This window comes from Scyliorhinus torazame, chromosome 10 (genome assembly GCF_047496885.1).
Source record: "Scyliorhinus torazame isolate Kashiwa2021f chromosome 10, sScyTor2.1, whole genome shotgun sequence".
Lineage (NCBI taxonomy): Eukaryota > Metazoa > Chordata > Chondrichthyes > Carcharhiniformes > Scyliorhinidae > Scyliorhinus > Scyliorhinus torazame.
This window is the reverse complement of record NC_092716.1, coordinates 112325850-112346389: the sequence shown is the minus strand read 5'-3', so window position 1 is coordinate 112346389 and position 20540 is coordinate 112325850. Positions and strand designations below refer to the sequence as shown.

The following is a 20540-nucleotide window of genomic DNA, read 5'->3' as shown; positions in this document are numbered from 1 at the left end:
GCCCCCGCCCAATCTCGGGGGGGGGGGGGGGGGGGTCGGAGAATGACGCCCCTTGCTTTTCCCCATATTCAATTTGTACCCCAAAAACCGGCCAAATTCCCCTAAAATCCTCATAATCTCTCCCATCCCCCCTAACGGGTCGGAAACATACAGGAGCAGGTTGTCAGTGTATAGCGAGACCCTGCGTTCTACCTCCCCTCGGACCAACCCCTTCCAGTCCCTTGAAGCTCTTAGTGCCATCGCCAGTGGCTCTATGGCCAAAGCAAACAGCAGTGGGGAGAGAGGGCATCCCTGCCTAGTCCCCCGGTGCAATTTAAAATAGTCCGACGTCAACCGATTCGTTCGGACACTCGCCACCGGTGCCTGGTACAACAACCTGACCCAATCAATAAAGCCCCGCCCAAACCCGAACCACCCCAACACCTCCCACAAGTTGTTCCATTCCACCTGGTCGAAGGCCTTTTCTGCGTCCATCGCGACCACTACTTCCATCTCCCTCCCCTCTGGGGGCATTATGATCATGTTTAAGAGCCTTCTAACATTGGCCGTTAGCTGCCTGCCCTAAACAAACCCCGTCTGGTCCTCCCCTATCGCATCTGGGACACAATCTTCTATCCTTGAGGCCAAGATTTTAGCCAACAGTTTGGCATCAATATTCAATAGGGAGATTGGCCTGTATGACCCGCATAGCTCTGGGGCCTTCTCCCGCTTCAGGATCAGTGAGATCGAGGCCTGTGACATTGTCGGGGGAAGAACCCCCCCGCTTCCTTGCCTCATTAAATGTCCTCACCAGCAATGGGCCCAGCATCTCAGAGAACCTTTTGTAAAATTCCACTGGGTAGCTGCCTGGTCCCGGGGCCTTACCTAACTGCATGGCCTCCAGCCCCTCTGCTATTTCTTCAATCCCGATCGGGCTCCCAGCCCACCCGCCAACCCTTCCTCCACCCTCGGAAACTCCAGCCTTCCCACAAACTGCCTCATCCCTTTCACCCCAGCTGGAAGTTCTGACTCATTCTGGCTGTAAAACTCCTTAAATGCCCCGTTCACTCCTGCTGGGTCCATGACTGTGTTCCCAGCTCTGTCCTTCACTCTACCTATCTCCCTGGCCGCTTCCCTTTTCCTTAGCTGGTGTGCAAGCATTCTGCTGGCCTTCTGTCCATACTCATATATCGCCCCCCTCGCCTTCCTCAGCTGCTCCACTGCATTCCCCGTAGACAACAGACCAAACTCCATCTGTAGCTTCCGCCGCTCCTTCAATAACCCTGCCTCCGGGCCTCTGCGTATCTCCTGTCTACCTGGAGTATCTCCCCAACCAACCTAGCTATCTCTGCTCTCTCCACCTTCCTCCTGTGGGCCTGTATTGATGTTAGCTCCCCTCTAACCACTTCCTTCAGCGCTTCCCAAACCATTGCTGCCGAGCCTTCCCCGGGTCGTTTATTTCCAGATAGTTCTGGATGGATTCCCTCACAGGCCCGCACACCCCACGTCCGCTAACAGTCCTACGTCCAATCTCCATTGCGGTCGCTGGCCCCCCTCCTTGCACAGCTGTAAATGCACCCAATGTGGGGCACGGTCCGACACAGCAATTGCCGGAAATTCGGTATCAACCAGCCCTGCCAGTAGAACTCTGTTCAGGATTTTAAAAATTAGTCCGGGAGTATACTTTATGGACATGCGAAAAGAAAGAAAACTCCTTCGCTCTTGGCCGACCAAACCTCCATGGATCTACCCCACCCATCTGCTCCATTAACCCCTTTAGTTCCTTCGCCTGCTGGCACCCTCCCTGTCTTTGAGTTCGACCGGTCCAACCTTGGGTCAATAACAGTATTAAAGTCCCCCCCCCCATGATCAGCTTGTGTGAATCCAGGTCCAGGATCTTTCCTAACACCCGTCTTACAAACTCCGCATTATCCCAGTTGGTGTGTAGACATTCACAAGCACCATCGGTGTCCACTCCAGCTTTCCGCTGACCATGATATACCTGCCCCCCCCCCATATCCGCAACTATTTTCCCGCCTCAAATGCCAGCCGTTTATTAATCAGGATCACGACCCCCCTAGTCTTAAGAGTCCAACCCCGAGTGAAATACCTGCCCGACCTACCCCGTCCTCAATCTGGTCTGATCTGTTACCCTCAGGTGTGTCTCCTGTAGCATTGCCACGCCCACCTTCAATCCCCTCAAATGCGCGAACACGCGAGCCCTCTTAACTGGCCCATTCAGCCCTCTAACGTTCCACGTGATCAGCCTGACCGGAAGACATCTCGCCACCCCCCCTACTGCTGATCAACCATCACCCTTCTTAGGCCAGCCAATTTCATAGAATTTCATTGAACTTACAGTGCAGAAGGAGGCCATTCGGCCCATCGAGTCTGCACCTGCCCTTGGAAAAAACACCCTACCCAAGCCCACACCTCCATCCTATCCCCGCAACCCCACCTAACCTGGGGGCCAGATTAGGCTGAGGAAGGGGTGGGTTGGACAGATTTTTCACTCGGGGTTGGAGTTCGGGTTGGTGTCAAGGAGGAAGGCAGTGGGGCCTGGGGGACAGTGTATGACTATGGGGAGAAGGTGAGTAGGATGCTGGCCCACCAACATAGGAAGCAGGAAGCGGCGCGGGAGATCGGATAGGTGAAGGATGGGAGGGGAATGGAGGTTTTGGACTCGTTGGGGGTGAATGGGCCGTTTGAGGAATTTTATAAGAGGCTATATGAAGCCCCCAGTGAGGGGAGAGGGAATGGGTTGAAGTTCCCTAAAGTAGAGGAGGATCTGGTCTGGTAAAGGGGCTGGGGGCACCGGTGGAGGTCATGGAGGGCATGGGGCAATGCAGGCAGGGAAGGCCTCGGCCTGGATGGGTTCCCGGTGGAATTTTATAAAAGGTTTTGGGGGGATCTGGGGTCCCTGCTGGTAAGGGCATACAATGAGGCGAGGGTGATGGGGGGGCTACCCCTCACGTTATAGTGGGTCAGATCGCGAACAACGACGAGTCAGAATACAGGAGGGGATAGAGAACCTAGTGGCATGGTGTAATGACAACAATCTCTCCCTCAATGTCAGTAAAACTAAAGAGCTGGTCATTGACTTCAGGAAGAAAAGTACTGTGTACACCCCTGTCTACATCAACAGGGTGGAGGTGGAAATGGTCGACTGCTTAAAATTCCTAGATGTGCACATCACCAACAATCTCTCCTGGTCCAGCCACGTCGACGCTACAACCAAGAAAGCACAACAGGAAATATAAAAGTCTGAGAACACACAGGAACATATTCAAAAACAGCTTCTTCCTCGCTGTTACCAGACTCCAAAACGACCCTCTTATGGACTGATCTGATTAATACTACACTCCTGTATGTTTCACCCGATGCCAGTGTCTATGTATTTACACTGTGTACCTGGTGTTGCTCAATGACGTATTTTCTTTCCATGTACTAAATGATCTGTTTGAGCTGCACACAGAATAATACTTTTCACTGTACCTTGGTACACGTGACAATAAACAAATCCAATCTAATCCAATCCAAAATCAGGTGTAGATCACCAACACTCAGCTTAAAGTTGAGGTACATGGGGCGCGATTCTCCAAACCCCCGCCTGGTCGGCGAATCACCGGGGGGGGGGGGGGGGGCGGCGTGAATCCCGCCCCACCGCTCCGACGCCGGCTGCCGAATTCTCCGGCGCTGGTTTTCAGGCGGGGGCGGGGTTTGCGCCGCGCCGGTCCGGGGCCGTTGTCAGCGCCCCCCCGGTAATTCTCCGGGCCCCGATGGGCCGAGTGGCCGCCCGTTTTCGGCCAGTCCCACCGGCGTGGATTAGACATGGTCCATACCGGCGGGACCTGGCTTGGAGGGCGGCTAACGGAGCCCTCCGTGGGGGGGGGGGATCCGGTGGCCTGGCCCTCGATCGGGGCCCACCGATCTGTGGGCGGGCCTGTGCCATGGGGGCGCTCTTTCCCTCCGCGCCAGCCTGTGTAAGGCTCCGCCATGGCCGGCGCGGAGAAGAAACCCCCTGCGCATGCGCAGGAAACACGGCAGCGGTTCTGTGCATGCGCCACCTCGAGCCGGCTGGCAGAGGCCCTTCGGCGCCAGTTGGCACGGCGCCAACCCCTCCGGCGCTGGCCTAGCCCCCGGAAGTGTGGAGGAGTCCGCAACCTCTGGGCGGCCCGACGCCGGAGTGGTTCACGCCGCTCTTTGGCACCGGTACGGGCCGCCCCGCCGATTCCGGGAGAATCCCGGCCCAATTTTCTAATTTTGCATTCTACAAGATATCCTAGTGGTAGAAAGCATCTACTTTTAAAGGGATATTAAGTTTATTTTGCTCCCTACTGCTGTTTCTCTAATGACACACCAGAATCCTGTTAAATTCAAGACATCAAGAGCTTGAAATGTTAACTGTACCAGCAGGAATACTGAAATGTGTGCTCACTGCAGCAGTCCCACACACTGGGCACAGCTGTATCATTTCTTTTTTAAGACGACAATTCCATTCGTCATTACTACTTGTGAAACTACTGAGGAACAAATCTCTCTTCAATAGTCTGCTGATTTCCATTAAGTGCTGAAACTGTGATTTTGAAAGCATTTTATTCCCCAATTGTAATACCTGCTTTTATCTACATAACACCCTTGGAAAGAAAATACCTTTCACAACCTCAGAGCATCCCACAGCACTTTGCAAAAGTAGTCACTGTTGCTATGTAGGCAAATTCAGCAGGATAAATGTTGGACAGGTGGCTGACAAGAATCCCCTTCACTCTCCTTTGAGTAATGCTACGGGGATCCACCTAAACAGGCAGATAGGACCTCGGCTTACCATTTCATCCGACAGACATCTCCTCGGACCCTTCAGTGCCCAAATCTGGGAGAGGGGCTTGACTCCTCAATTTTTAACTCAGAGGCAATTGTGCACTCATAGGAACACTTAATAAGGTATCTCAAAGTGCTTTGCAAAAGAAGAGTTGGCTTGACTTCTGAAAGGTGATTAAGGAAGTAACTGATGGCATGTTCAGTAGATTCACCTGAGGAAGGAGCAGCGCTCCGAAAGCTAGTGACATCGAAACAAACCTGTTGGACTTTAACCTGGTGTTGTAAGACTTCGTACTATGTTCAGTAGAGTTTGAGCTGGGGAGGAGGAAGGTAGAAAAGGGCAGGAAGAGAAAAAGTGAGAGACCAAGATAGCATAAGGTTTTGCCAGTAAAGATTGAACACAGAAGAGGACGGTGGGAGGGGTTTTGTGTTTAATGGTGGGGACTATGAGCGACCAGCAGGTTTGTTCGCTCAGCCACACATACATTTTCCAACTTCAATTCCTGATAGTGATTAGGAACGGAAACTCCAGCTGATATTTAGCCGTTCTAACCTAGAGGTTTACAAATTAATCATACTGTCCTACAGCCACCTTGATGAACATCATTTAAAGCTACACAGATCTGTGATCAAACTGGGTCTTTCTGGTCTGTGGGGTGCAGTTCTACATTAACCATTGATGGAATCTAAATTAAAATTCTTGTAGATTTTTGGTTCGCAGTTAAAAAGGCAGATAGTTCTCCTCTGGTACTGTCACATTGATTTTGGGTGGTCCCTTGCAAGAGTGTTGCTTCCATTCACATGAATAAATCTTCCACTAGCTGCCATTAATATTTCATTTCATCAACACGGGGAAGTAGTGATTACCGCCATTACAAACCAAACAACCAATCGTACAACAGTGCCTCTGGATTGTCACTTTAATCGTGCCTATACCGCAACTCCCCCACAGCATGAACATTTAAAAAGAATGGCAGCTGAATTATGTATAGCATTGGGCTTCAATCTAGTTTAAAGTAAGCACTCTCTAAATACCAGCAGGCTGCCTCCAGCCACCTTTTAATCAATCCTTTGATGCTATTCTGACTCTGCATGCCTGACATAATTAAGGGGGATTAAAAATGTTTGCATAGTTATTTCCTTTTAAGGTCCATTGCTGAGAAATTTCACATACATCTCAGGTTCACACACTTGACAGAAGCATGAAAGCCGGAAATAAGCTTTATGTAGTAGAGTAAAACCAAAGCCTCGCCTGCCTTCTCAGTTGGACACACAAGATTACATGGCATTACAGAATTCAAAAAAGAGCTGGGGACGTTTCCCTGGTATCCTGGCCAAAATCTATCAACCAACATTACTGAAATGAATTATCTGGTTGTTATCGCGTTGATATTTGAGTGAGTTTGCTCCTGCTTTTCCTATATTGCAATGGTGCCTAAATTAAAAATTGGCTACAACGTACTTTGGGACTTCCTGAGGTTGTGAGAAGTACTGTAAAAATGTAAGCCTTTCTTTCTTTGTTAGTATTTTAAGCAATCACTCCTGGAAAGTGAATTTTCCTGTCTGGTTTGCTCACATCACAATTATTGGTGGGGTGATGACCCCTAGAAGTGGACTACCCAGTTCAAAACCAGTTTGGGAGCCTCGAACAACAAAATAGAACTGCTAAGCCCACAGCTTTTCTTGAGAATTTAAAGAAACATGCAGGGTAATTCTGCAACTCTGTTCACAGCCTCCTGTTTGGCCTCTGTGACACATCACAATATCCCCATTCCCTCCTGAGACAGGAAACCTTGACGTCAAAATCAGACTAGACTGTGGTTGGAAATAAAGTCTCATAGCACTTCTCAATCCTACTCCTTAAACTGCTCCTGATGGTGGAAGGTCCTTGTTATAAAATGGAGTATTGGAGATCTCCTTTTGAGTATTGTCTTCATTGTGCGTTCCCTCTCAGTATAGGTATAGGCAGAGGTTCTAAGCCTTACAGAGCAACGTCTTCAAGAGCAAAAGAGAGGTCAGCTTCAAACCTCGAACAGAGAAATTGGAGTAGACCATTCAGCCCACTGAGCCCTTCTGAGGTGATATGATTGCTGCTTTTAGGATTCTAAACCGACTGGAAGACCATGACAATCTAATTCACCAGAACAGTAGAAACTTGAAGGGAGGGGAAATTCAAAACTAACCATGGAAACAATGACCCCAAATTTGTTGAAATAACATTGGTATGTGAACAGCTTATGCTCCTATTAATGTTAAGATTACCCACCTTGTGGTGAGAAAGCAATTACCCATGAATTGCAAGTCACCACAAGTTGTTAGATGCTTTGCTCAACCACTAGTTTCAGGAAAACTGTATCTCACACTTAACCTTGATTTTCATGACTTGCTGCATTTGGACATTGATTGCCCATGAAATCTGCCAAAGAAAGTTATGTGCAGTCATTAATACCAGAATTGCCCTTTAACAATGTACTAATTGTTAATGTCTGCCAACCTCTCTGGCCCAGAAAGTAAACAATGAAAAGTGTAGAATCTCAATTCTTTCAGGTTGTGAACTGTTGGGAACTTTATATTGTAACTATTTTCTTACTTATATTTCTGTCCATTTTTCTGTTGTTCTTAATGCAATCCACCAAGTTTCCTTCAACAGCATGACCACTACCATCCATAAGGACAAGGGCTGCAGATACCTGGGAACACCACCACCTGGAAGTTCGCCTCTCAGCCACTCACCATCCTGACTTAGAAATATACCACTGACCCGTCATTGTCGCTGGTTCAAAATCTTGGAATTCCCTCCCTAACAGCACTGTGGGTGTACGGACTGCAGCGGTTCAAGAAGGCTGCCTTCTGAAGGCCAATTAGGGAATGGTAATAATTGCTGGTCTAGCCAGTGAAACCCACATCCCATGAATGAATAAAAAAACCTTTCCATTATTTATTTCTATACCTTATTTAACAGTAAATTGTCCCTCTTCCTTAGACCCTCTGTTTACTTCTCAACTCGCATTGGTTCAGGAGATAACTGGGCGACATCTTTCGGCTCTTCACACCGGCTGGATCTACTGATCCTGCTGATGGCACACGCGGGCTTCCCAACAATGTAGACTTCATTCAATGTGAAATCCCACTGACAGCGGCAGGACCAGAAGATCCCGTTCACGGTGGGCCGCTGGGAAAGCGGAGGCCAGAGAATCTCGCCCACTGTTTCTCCCATCATCCACCATGGTCCCAGATCCCCCATCCATTGACATTAGTTAGGCTGTGTTTATTTGTGCTGCAACACTAGGGGAGCATTTCCTGCTCTAGTGTAGTTATAGCAATGTAGGAGTTACAGTGTTGCATCTACTGCATTCTCCACCCGAAAAGCATGCTTGAAAATAAAGAACTAGGGCGAAATTCTCCTGAAACGGCGCGATGTCCGCCGACTGGCGCCCAAAACGGCGCCAATCAGACGGGCATCGCGCCGCCCCAAAGGTGCGGAATGCTCCGCAACTTTGGGGGCCGAGCCCCAACATTGAGGGGCTAGGCCGACGCCGGAGGAATTTCCGCCCCGCCAGCTGGCGGAAACGGCATCCCCGGGCGGCGCATGCGCGGGAGCGTCAGCGGCCGCTGACAGTTTCCCACGCATGCGCAGTGGAGGGAGTCTCTTCCGCCTCTGCCATGGTGGAGACCGTAGCGGAGGCGGAAGGGAAAGAGTGCCCCCACGGCACAGGCCCGCCCGCGGATCGGTGGGCCCCGATCGCGGGCCAGGCCACCGTGGGGGTATCCTCCAGGGCCAGATCGCCCCGTGCCCCCCCAGGACCCCGAAGCCCGCCCACGCCGCCTTGTCCCACCGTTCAAAAGGTGGTTTAATCCACGCCGGCGGGACAGGCAATTTATCGGCGGGACTTCGGCCCATCCGGGCCGGAGAATCGAGCGGGGGGGGCCCGCCAACCGGCGCGGCCCGATTCCCGCCCCCGCCAAATATCCGGTACCGGAGACTTCGGCAACCTGCGGGGGCGGGATTCACGGCAGCCCCTGGCGATTCTCCAACCCGGCGGGGGGTCGGAGAATGACGCCCCAGGATAGCAAGATAATGACAGAGTAAGAAGAGTGCGTGTCAGTGAGAAAGTGAGGGCAGTGCCAGCAACAATAACTGGTTCTCTAGGTGTGAAATCCAGATGCTCCTTCCAATGAACATGACAGCTACAACATTTCGTAATGCACACTTCATCTGCCAAAGAATTGTACCTAAACTACCTTGCCAAAACGTTTCTTGCTCAGTGAATTGAGTACAATTGACTACCATCTTAAATAAAATATTTATTATAAAAATCACATAATAAGGGGCTTGAGACCATGACACTGGGTTTAAGAGTTCCATTAACTACCAACAGAGCCAGCCGGGATATGCAGGAACCTGTTCCATAAAGCCTTTCCAACTTGGATGACAGCTCCAAGACTCACAGCTTGAAACTTTTCACATTTCAATCTGAGCAAGAAACCTTTGGACAAGGTAGTTTTGGCACAGTTATTTGTGGTCTTCAGAATTTCAAACTTCATCAATGCTCCTGCCGCTTGCCAACCATAAAGACACCAGGAACAGTTGTGCATGTGCCAGCGGTTGTATATGGGCAGATTGCACAGTCAGCGGCAGGAGTTACAGCTCACATATCCAGCAACTTAGGAGGCAAAGATTTTAAAATTTAAAAGTGTACGAGCAAGATTAACTAACAAGCAAATTCTGGGACAATATTTCAGTGAGCCCTCACTAAGGAGATGGCGCACACAAATGCAAATTAGATTTCTTTCAGTAATGAATATTTTGGGAGTCAGTATGTAAGCAATTTGGGACATAACGTATGGTAACTTTAGCATGCTCCAATGGAACTGGGGTTTTCTACAACTCTTGTATGGTTCTGTTGTAAACTCATTGATGGGGACTTATCGCTCCATTACCGATGTATCATGGGACCACCAGGGTGGTAGAACGCAAATTAAATGGGCTGTGTGGATGTTTTCCTAATCCAGCAACTCTCCTATATTCTGAGAATATGAAACAAAAAGAGAGAAAATGCTGGAAACACACATTAGTTGAAAGAAAGTGAAATTCAGATGAATGGTATGTACCCAAAAGAATAAGTTGTGTTTTTCTCTCAGACGCAGAGACATTTCCTCTTTTTATTTTGATTTCTTCAGTATCAAATATTTAACATGGATTCAAATATTTTCTTATCTCACTGTGAAAAAGAGACATAGGGCTGGATTCTCCGCTGTCGAAATTCTCCGTTGCGCTAGCAGCCCGGGGATTTCCCGATGGCGTGAGGCTGCCCACAATGGGAAACCCCATTGGCCGGCTGGCGAGACGGAGAATCCCGGCGGCGGGGCGGAGAATCTCGCCTATGGTATTTAACCAGGAATTTAAAAGATACTAGTTACCAGGGCCTTTACTTTTTCTGAGTTACAAAGCCAGGGCTCAGAGAGTGGACAGGGCGAACCCCCAATCCAGCTCCCCACCTGCTCCAAAAACCAATTCAAATTCAAATTGAATCCAATTCATGGTCCCCACAAGAGAGACATACCAGATCTGAGCCAAAAGGCAGAGCAGATACTACACTTGATCTGTCATGCAATCTCAAGAGTTTACCTCATGATGAAATCATGTGAGTTGATGTCTGCTCCATAATGAGACTGATGTAGGTTTCCAGAATTCCCCACCACTGCACAGCGCCGACAGCGGGAACGGTTCCATGAACTGTACGGGTTCTCTCCAGGCACAATGAGGAAGAGTTTAGACAAAACATCCTTCAGGTTGTGTGGTTTGAACTGTGGCTGAAGCATCTGGAAGGTGCAGTGAAAGAAAAAGACACAATAGGGGTTGAAATAAAGCAGTGAGCGGGTGAAAAATCAGACTAATGTGCTTTAGTAAGAGAGTGAAAAGTCACTCCATTTATCAAACCATCTCATCCAGCTGTGATTCAATTCCAGTGTCAACCCGCTTATTATGCTCTCAATGTTTTTATTTAGCTCGCTCTTTTTCAGACACATACACAGGCTTCCATTGTAACAGCAGGAACCTTCAGTGCAAACACGAAAAGAGCTGCAAAGGGGAAAAATATACCTTTTGTTTGCTTTCCTAATTAATCATAAATGGAAACGTCTGATTGCAGTAGGACTACCAGGCGCCGGTCTACACTGCAATATAACACTGTGCATACTTTTATGCTAATACACAGTTAAACTTCAATCCTGCACAGTTATTCAGTACATTCCAATGGGTCTGAACCCAATCCGTGGCTTTCGATATAGGTAAAAATATGGATACTTGGGAATAAATCTAATCATGGGGTTCAGATGGTTTATATATAGAATAATGGATAACTGGGAGTAGTAACTGGCTGGTATCTAATTATGTAGAATTTAACAAAAAATCTAGCATGGAACAGGCTGTTGGACCTACCAGTCTGTTTCTGAGCGTATTTCCCACATCTATGTGTCCACCCTTTTCCCATATTTCTTCATACTGCTTCCCTTCAACCACCTACTTAATATATTATTAAATGTCATGGCTATGGTTGAATCCCTAACTTTGCTGGTGTATGTTACAGACTGACAACCCTATGTGTAAAAACATTTGTACTCTTAGAATCAGAATTACAGAATTGTTACTCATAAGTACATAAGTTCATAAGATATAGGAGCAGAATTAGGCCATTTAGCCCATCGAGTCTTCTCCGCCATTCTATCATGGTTGATATGTTCCTCATCTGCTACCTACAATGTTACAGGCCAAGACCAGTCAGAGCATCTCCTCCTTAGAACACATGACCTAGGAGCGGAAGTAGGCAATTTAGCCTCCCGAACCTAACACCCTCAATGATCCCATGCTGGCCTCAACTCCACCGTCCTGCCCGTTCTCCACAACCCTTCAACCCATTACCAATTAAAAATCTGTCTAACTCCTCCATAAATTTACTCACTATCCCTGCATCCACTGCACTCTGGGGTAGCGAATTCCACAGATTCACACCCCTTTGGGAGAAGTAGTTTTTCCTCAAATCTGTTTTAAATTTGCTACCTCTTATTCTAAGATTATGACCTCTCCTTTTATAATGCCCCACAAGAGGAAGCATCAGCTCCACGTCTACTTTATCCATTCCTTCTAACATCTTGTATACCTCAAATAGATCTCCCCTCATTCTTCTAAACTCTAGAGAGTATAGGCCTAAACTATTCATCTCTCCTCACACGACAAACCCCTCATCGCTGGAATCAATCTGGTGAACCTCCTCTGAACTGCCTCCAAAGCCACTACATCTTTCCTCAAATAAGGGACCAAAACTATGCACAATACTCCAGGTGCGATCTTACCAGTGCCTTGTACAGTTGGAACAACTCTTCCTTACCTTTATACTCAATTCCTTTTGTTATATGTGCCAACATTCCATTTGATTTCCTGATTATTCGCTGCACCTACATGCTCGTTTTCTGTGACTCATGCACGAGGACATCCAGATCCCTCTATCGGAGCACCCCAAAGTCTCTCCCCATTTAGATAATAAGTTGTCTTTCCATTTTTTCGACCAAAATGCATGATCTTACACTTATCCACGGTAATCTCAATCTGCCACATTTTGGCCCACTCTTCTAACCTATCTATATCCATTTGTAAGGTTCTTATTTGCTCATTGCACCTTACTGTCCGCCTTATTTTTGTGTCATCTGCAAATTTGGCTATAGATCCTTCTATCCTGTATCCAAGTCATGAATATAGATTGTAAATAGCTGGGGCCCAAGGTCCGAACCCTGTGGCACCCCACTAGTTACATCTTGCCATCCAGAAAAAGCTCTATTTATCCCGACTCTCTATCTCCTGTCCGTCTTCTATCCAAACTAATAAATTACCCCTAATCCCATGTGATCTCACCTTGTGAATTAACCTTGTGTGGCACCTTATCAAACGCCTTCCGGAAGTCCAGATATTCTACATCTACAAGATCCCCATTATCCACTTTGCTCATTACATCTTCAAAGAACTCAAGCAAATTAGTCAAACATGATTTGCACTTCATAAAACCATGCTGACTCTGATGAATTGCGTTTTGACTTTCCAAATGTCCTGATATTATGTCCTTGATAATTGATTCTAACAATTTTCCAACAACAGACGTTAAACTAACTGGTCTGTAATTTCCCACATTCTGCCTCCCTCCATTTTGAATAAGGCCTTTTTATCTAATCCACTGGAACCTTTCATGGAATTTTGGAACATCATAAACAATGGATCCACTATCTCTGCTGTCACTTCCTTTAACACCTGAGGATGTAGGTCATCAGGCCCTGGGGACTTGCCATCCCTCAATCCCAAGAGTTTATTGAGTACAGTTTCCCTATTGATGCTGATTGTTCCAAGTTCCACCCTTTCCTACCTCTGAATTGCCCATTCCTAAAGGAATGGTACTAGTGTCCTCCTCCGTGAAAACTGAGGCAAAGTACTGATTTAGCATCTCTGCCATTTCTGTGTTCCCCACTATTAACTCACCAGTTTCATCTTCCAAGGGGCCAACATTAACCATAGCGATTCTTCCCTTTTAAGTACCTGTAGAAGCTTTTGGTATCCTTTTTGATATTCTGTGCTAGTTTCTTTTCGTAATTTATCTTGACTTACTTTATTAATTTTTTAGTATCCCTTTGTTTATGTTTGAAAGTTTCCCAATCTTCCAGTCTGCCACTGGCCTTTGCAATATGATATAACTTAGTTTTTGTCTTTATAATGTCCTTGATCTCCTTGGTTAGCCATGGATGTTTTTTTATCCCTCTTCCCATCTTTCTTTCTCACTGGGATATATTTTAGTTGTGAGGAATTGAGTAACTCCTTAAACAACTGCCACTGCTCATCAGCTGTCCTACCTCTTAACCTTCTAGTCCAGCCTACACGGGCCAATTCTGACCTCAAGTCTATGTAATTTCCTTTGTTTAATTCCAGAACACTAGTCTTTGTCTTAAAACTCTTACATTTAGGAGATCAGGGCCAGAATTCTCCAGTCTTTACGATTCACTTTTCCCATTTGCAGCGCATGCCCGCTAGCGGGTTTCACAGTGGTGCTGGGTGGTTACAATTGGAAATCGGCAGGAAGATAGATTCCCACTGCCAGCGCATTGTGCGCGGCTGAGAAACACGCAGTTGGGGGACTGAGAATTCAGCCCTAGATGTCTGATGACAATAATAGACACCTGGAGAGTTACAGGATGGCATCCAATCATAAAAACCACAAGAAGGGCTTAAAGTTCATTAGACTATTGACATGGATCAATACCAATGAGTTTTCATTTCAGTTGTACCCCTCAACTGGAGGGGAAAAAGCAAGGCAGCATATAGTCAACTGACGGATATCATTGAAACAATCTTGAGATCTAGAGACAGGATTTCTACACAGAGGGTAGTGGGTGCCTGGAACTCGCTGCCGGAGGAGGTGGTAGAAGCAGGTATGATAGTGACGTTTAAGGGGCGTCTTCACAAATACATGATTAGGATTGGAATAGAGGGATACAGACCCCAGAAGTGTAGAAGGTTTTAGGTTAGACGGGCAGCATGGTCGGCGCAGGGTTGGCAGGCTGAAGGACCTATTCCTGTGCTGTACATTTCCTTGTTTTTATACAAGTGTCTTAGCTCTCTAGTACTTCACTGTCAACCTTATTTCACATTTTGTTAACTCTATCAATATCTTTCGTTATCCATTTACCTAATTTACTCCTTTTCAGCCGTGGTAGTACCCTGCAGGATGAAACTTGGCCTTTTGCAAGTTATTAAGAAGTATTTTTACAAACTGGTTTACATTTCTACTTGACTCCACCTGAATAAAATGTGGCTTAACAGGTGGAACAGCTCAGCTTCACATCTATTTGTACATTCTATCCACAGAGCAGACATCTGCCAATGTAACTTTCATTCTATAAGGCAATGAAATATGAGCCCAACCCTCTCTCTGGTGGCATTAGGCACATGGCTCATATTATTCAATGTTGAATTTAGCCATCAATCAAGCAACCTGCACCTTCATACCTACAGCAGAATCCTTCTGTACAATTAACGAGAGAAATGTAACTATTAATCAAAGTTGAGGGAAAATGCCAATTTCAATGATTTATCTCCTAATTGCTCGGTAGAAAAAATTACACTTTAGTGTTCTACACATCCTAAGGATGTTGCAAAGCACATCACAACCACTTAGTTTCTTTTGAAGTCCAGTCACTTTTGTGATACAATGGTTATCAGGGCTATTTCTCCACGTTCAGCAATGTTCCGCGTGCAAACCATTAATGGCAGCAGTGATTGAATTGATCTTTTCCACTTCTCTATCTAACAGTTTACAGCTGGGCACTTTCAGGTGAAACTCACTCAAAGCGAAGCAAAGTCAACAACATGTACCATAACACAGGGAAGACAATAGCGGGAGAGCCCAGGAACAGAAATTGCGCTGTGTACTGAACCGATTGTGATGCTCCTGAACTGCGGCGTTCGACGGAACCTCGTTTATGCCCTTGCTGAGTGTGATCCCGATCAGCATATTTAAATAAGTCTTAAAACGCATTTAAATATGCGCAGCTCATTCGTGATCGGAGTCTCCCCACTCCCGGGATTCACCAGCCGTATCGGCGCAGTGGGAGCATGGCAACAACCAGTACAGGTTTTCAAAAATGGAAACCGGATTTGATGCCATGCCGGTGTTGGTAGCAGGGGCGGGGGAGGGGGGGGGACTTGGAGGCCCTTGGAGCCCCCGAGTGTTCGGCGACAGGGCAGGGGCCTGGCACAGCTCCTGGCACCTGGGCAGTGCCAACTTGGCGACACCAGTCTAGCACTACCAGGTTGGCACTGCAGGGGTGCCAGTTTGCCACTGTCCAGGAGCCAAAGGGTACGGTGAAGCGGTAGGGCCTGAGCGGAGGGTCATGCCCATGAAAGGGGGAGTGAAGGGGAGCATGAAGGGAGTGAATAAAGGGGGGAGGGCTGAAGGGGTGTCTGAAGGGTGGGGGCATGAAAGGTGGGGGTATAAAGGATGGGTGAAGAGTTGAGAAGTGAAGGGGAGATCCTGAGGCAAGGGACATGGGGGAGACCTGAAAGGGGGGTCCTGAAAAGGGGGATGCTGGACTTCTGGTGGTGGCCATGGAGTGAGTGGTCACACACAGGGCAGTTCTGGCTCGAAGGCGTTGGTTTGGGTACTTTATACCCGTTAGCAGGGTAGTTCCAGCAGAAAAGTGGCACAGAAGATGTAGAGGGAGAGGTTCTCCCTAAGATTGAAATGTCTACTGGCCACCAGACCCGGCAAAAGACAGTTTAAAGATCTGGCTAAGGAGTTGGAAGGAACCTGTGGTGCAGCAACAATTTCGAGCATGGCGGACGGGAAGGGTTGTCATTGTGGGAAAGTCTCAGATGAGCTTCATGAAGGAGAAATTTTGCCAGCAGAGGAAGGAAATGCACGATGACTGGTTGAAAACAATCGAGGGGACAGGCCACTCTGAGGTTCACTGGACTGGGTGGAGAAGTGCCTTGAGGCGATGGTACGTGAGGTGGAGAAGGTGGTCCACGACCAGGGTGATTGGATTGTGTCCTTGCAGGCGGAGGTAAGCATCCTGGGGGATCTATGCTTTTCAAGGCGGATAAAGGTGGAGGAGCAGGAGAACAGGTCCAAGCGGCAAAATCTGCGAATTGTGGGTCTGCCAGAGGGTGTGGAAGGAACGAGCGCCACAAAGTATGCGTCGAGGATGCTGGCCAGACTGGTGGAGGAGAAGGTGTTGGAAAAGGCCCCAGAGATGGATCGGGCCCACAGGTCCTTGAGACAGAAGCCGAGAGTGAGGGAGCCTCCGCGGTCGATGATTGTGTGGTTACACAGGTTTGTGGAGAAGGAGAAGATTCTGAGGTGGGCCAGGGTGAAGTGAGACTGCGAATGGGAGAGGATCGTATTCGGATATATCAGGTCATTGGCGTGGGGCTGGCAAAGTGGCACGTGGGATTCAACAGGGCCAAGGCTGTGTTGTATCAACAAACGATTTGTTTTGGTGTGCTGTACCCAGCGAGCCTTTGGGTCACATTCGATGTCCAGGAGCACTACTTTGAGATGTCAGAAGAGGCGAACAACTTGATAAGGGACCATAAACTGGGGAGAACTTCGAATTGGTGTGAGATGCAAAAGTTGGATGTTATGGCTGTTGTAAGGGGTGTGTATGATGGGGCCCTTTGAGTGGAATTGTTGGCTAGGTCGGTATTCAGGGGGGTAAGGGTCTGGTTGCACAGGCTAAGGAGGGACTGGTGGGGGAGGGGTGCCTTCAGGCAGGAGTTGCCACGCTAGCAAACATTGCGAGTGAACGGAGTTGAGGTGGGGAAGGATGAGGGAGGGATTATGACTTGGCAGAGTTGGAGGCTGAGTGTGGTCATGGGCAGAGATAGCCCTGCTCAGGGCAGGATTAGGTAAGGCAGAATTGGTGGGGGTTGATGGTGGATGGTAGAGGGTAATGGAGGCTTAAGCCTCCGGTAAGAGTCAGAGAACATAGAACAGAACAGAACAGGCCCTTCGGCCCTCCATGTTATGCCGAGCATTGTCCGAAACCAAGATCAAGCTATCCCACTCCCTGTCATTCTGGTGTGCTCCATGTGCCTATCCAATAACCGCTTGAAAGTTCCTAAAGTGTCCGACTCCACTATCACAGTAGGCAGTCCATTCCACACCCTCACCACTCTCTGAGTAAAGAATCTACCTCGGACATCCCTCCTATATCTCCCAACCTGAACCTTATAGTTTTGCCCCCTTGTAACAGCTACAGCCACCCGAGGAAATAGTCTCTGAACGTCCACTCTATCTATCCCCCTCATCATCTTATAAACCTCTATTAAGTCGCCTCTCATCCTCCTCCGCTCCAAAGAGAAAAGCCCTAGCTCCCTCAACCTTTCCTCATAAGACCTATCCTGCAAACCAGGCAGCATCCTGGTAAATCTCCTTTGCACCCTTTCCAATGCTTCCACATCCTTCCTATAGTGAGGTGACCAGAACTGCACACAATACTCCAAATGTGGTCTCACCAGGGTCATGTACAGTTGCAGCATAACCCTGTGGCTCTTAAACTCAAGCCTCCTGTTAATAAACGCTAACACACTATAGGCCTTCTTCACGGCTCTATCCACTTGAGTGGCAGCCTTCAGAGATATGTGGACATGAACCCCAAGATCTCTCTGTTCCTCCACATTCCTCAGAACCCTGCCGTTGACCCTGTAATCCGCATTCAAATTTTTTCTACCAAAATGAATCACCTCGCACTTATCAGGGTTAAACTCCATCTGCCATTTTTCGGCCCAGCTCTGCATCCTATTAATGTCTCTTTGCAGCCTACAACAGCCCTCCACCTCATCCACCAATCTTGGTGTCATCAGCAAATTTACTGACCCACCCTTCAGCCCGCTCCTCCAAGTCATTGATAAAAATCACAAATAGCAGAGGACCCAGCACTGAGCCCTGTGGTACACCGCTGGTAACTGGTCTCCAGTCTGAAAATTTTCCATCCACCACCACCCTCTGTCTTCTCTGTGATAGCCAGTTACTTATCCAATTGGCCAAATTTCCCTCTATCCCACACCTCCTTACTTTCTTCATGAGCTGACCATGGGGACCCTTATCAAACGCCTTACAAAAATCAATTTGTACGACATCAACTGCTCTACCTTCATCTACACACTTAGTTACCTCCTCAAAGAATTCAATCAAATTTGTGAGGCAAGACTTGCCCTTCATGAATCCGTGTTGACTATCCTGGATTAAGCTGCATCTTTCCAAATGGTCATAAATCCTATCCTTCAGGACCTTTTCCATTAACTTACCGACCACTGAAGTAAGACTAACTGGCCTATAATTACCAGGGTCATTCCTATTCCCTTTCTTGAACAGAGGAACAACATTCACCACTCTCCAGTCCTCTGGCACTATCCCCGTAGACAGTGAGGACCCAAAGATCAAAGCCAAAGGCTCTGCAATCTCATCCTTTGCCTCCCAAAGAGTCCTTGGATATATCCCATCTGGCCCAGGGGACTTGTCGACCCTAAGGTTTTTCAAAATTGCTGATACATCCTTCCTCATAATATCTACCTCCTCCATCCTACCCGCCTGTATTACACTCTCATCCTCAAAAACATGGCCCCTCTCCTTGGTGAACACTGAAGAGAAGTATTTATTCAACGCCTCTCCTATTTCTTCTGACTCCATGCACAAGTTCCCACTACTGTCCTTGACCGGCCCGAACCTCACCCTGGTAATTCTTTTATTTCTCACATAAGAGTAAAAAGCCTTGGGGTTTTCCTTGATCCGACCCACCAAGGGCTTCTCATGCCCCCTCCTAGCTCTCCTAAGCCCTTTTTTTTAGCTCATTCCTTGCTACCTTGTAACCCTCAAGCGACCCAACTGAACCTTGTTTTTTTCATCCTTACATACGCTTCCTTTTTCCTCTTGACAAGACATTCAACTCTTTTGTGAACCATGGTTCCCTCACACGGCCATTTCCTCCCTGCCTGACAGGGACATACCTGTCAAGGACCTGCAGTATTTGTTCCTTGAACACGCTCCACTTTTCATTTGTGCCTTTCCCTGACAGTTTCTGTTCCCATCTTATGCTCCCTAATTCTTGCCTAATCACATCATAATTACCTCTCCCCCAATTATAAACCTTGCCCTGCCATATGGCCCTATCCCTCTCCATTGCAATAGTGAAAGACACCAAATTGTGGTCACTATCTCCAAAGTGTTCTCCCACAAACAAATCTAACACTTGGCCCGGTTCATTACCCAGTACCAAATCCAATGTGGTCCCACCTCTTGTCGGCCTATCCACATATTGTGTCAGGAAACCCTCCTGCACACACTGGATAAAAACTGCCCCATCCGAACTGTTCGACCTATAGAGGTTCCAATCAATATTTGGAAAGTTAAAGTCACCCATGACAACTACCCTGAGACCTCCACAACTATCCATAATCTGTTTTGCAATTTCTTCCTCCACATCTCTATTACTATTTGGGGGCCTATAGAAAATTCCTAACAACGGGACCGCTCCTTTCCTATTTCTAACTTCAGCCCATATTACCTCAGTAGGCAGATCCCCTTCAAACTGCCTTTCTGCAGCAGCTAAACTATCCTTGATTAACAATGCTACTCCTCCACCTCTTTTACCACCTTTCCTACTCTTACTGAAACATCTATACCCCGGAACTTCCAACAACCATTCCTGTCACTGTTCTAACCATGGATCCGTAATGGCCACAACATCGTAGTCCCAAGTACCAATCCACGCTCCAAGTTCACCTACCTTATTCCGGATGCTCCTTGCATTGAAGTAGACACACTTCAAACCACCTTTCTGTCTGCCGGTACACTCCTGCGACCTTGATACCCTCCTCAGTACCTCATTACTCTCAACACTGGCTTCTGGACTACATCTCGTTTTCCCATCCCCCTGACAAATTAGTTTAAACCCCCTCCCGAAGAGCCATAGCAAATTTCCCTCCCAGGATATTGGTGCTCCTCTGGTTCAGGTGCAAACTGTCCTGTCTGTACAGGTCCCACCTTCCCCAGAATGTGCTCCAATTATCCACGTAACTGAAACCCTCCCTCCTACACCATCCCAGCAGCCACATGTTTATCTGCACTCTCTCCCTGTTGCTCACCTCGCTAGCACGTGGCACCGGCAACAAACCAGAGATGACAACATGGGTTGTCCTGGCTTTC

At 47.7% G+C, this 20540-nt stretch overlaps 1 protein-coding gene across 3 annotated transcripts in view; it reads right to left on the bottom strand.

The window, feature by feature from the left end:
- st3gal2 (ST3 beta-galactoside alpha-2,3-sialyltransferase 2) overlaps nt 1-20540 on the bottom strand; it is a 345283-nt gene that overhangs the window by 91387 nt on the left and 233356 nt on the right. For all 3 annotated transcript variants that reach the window (XM_072518611.1, XM_072518613.1, XM_072518612.1), the window contains one exon: nt 10427-10620. In XM_072518611.1, the coding sequence (XP_072374712.1) occupies nt 10427-10620 (194 nt within the window). The remainder of the gene's footprint in view (nt 1-10426; nt 10621-20540) is intronic.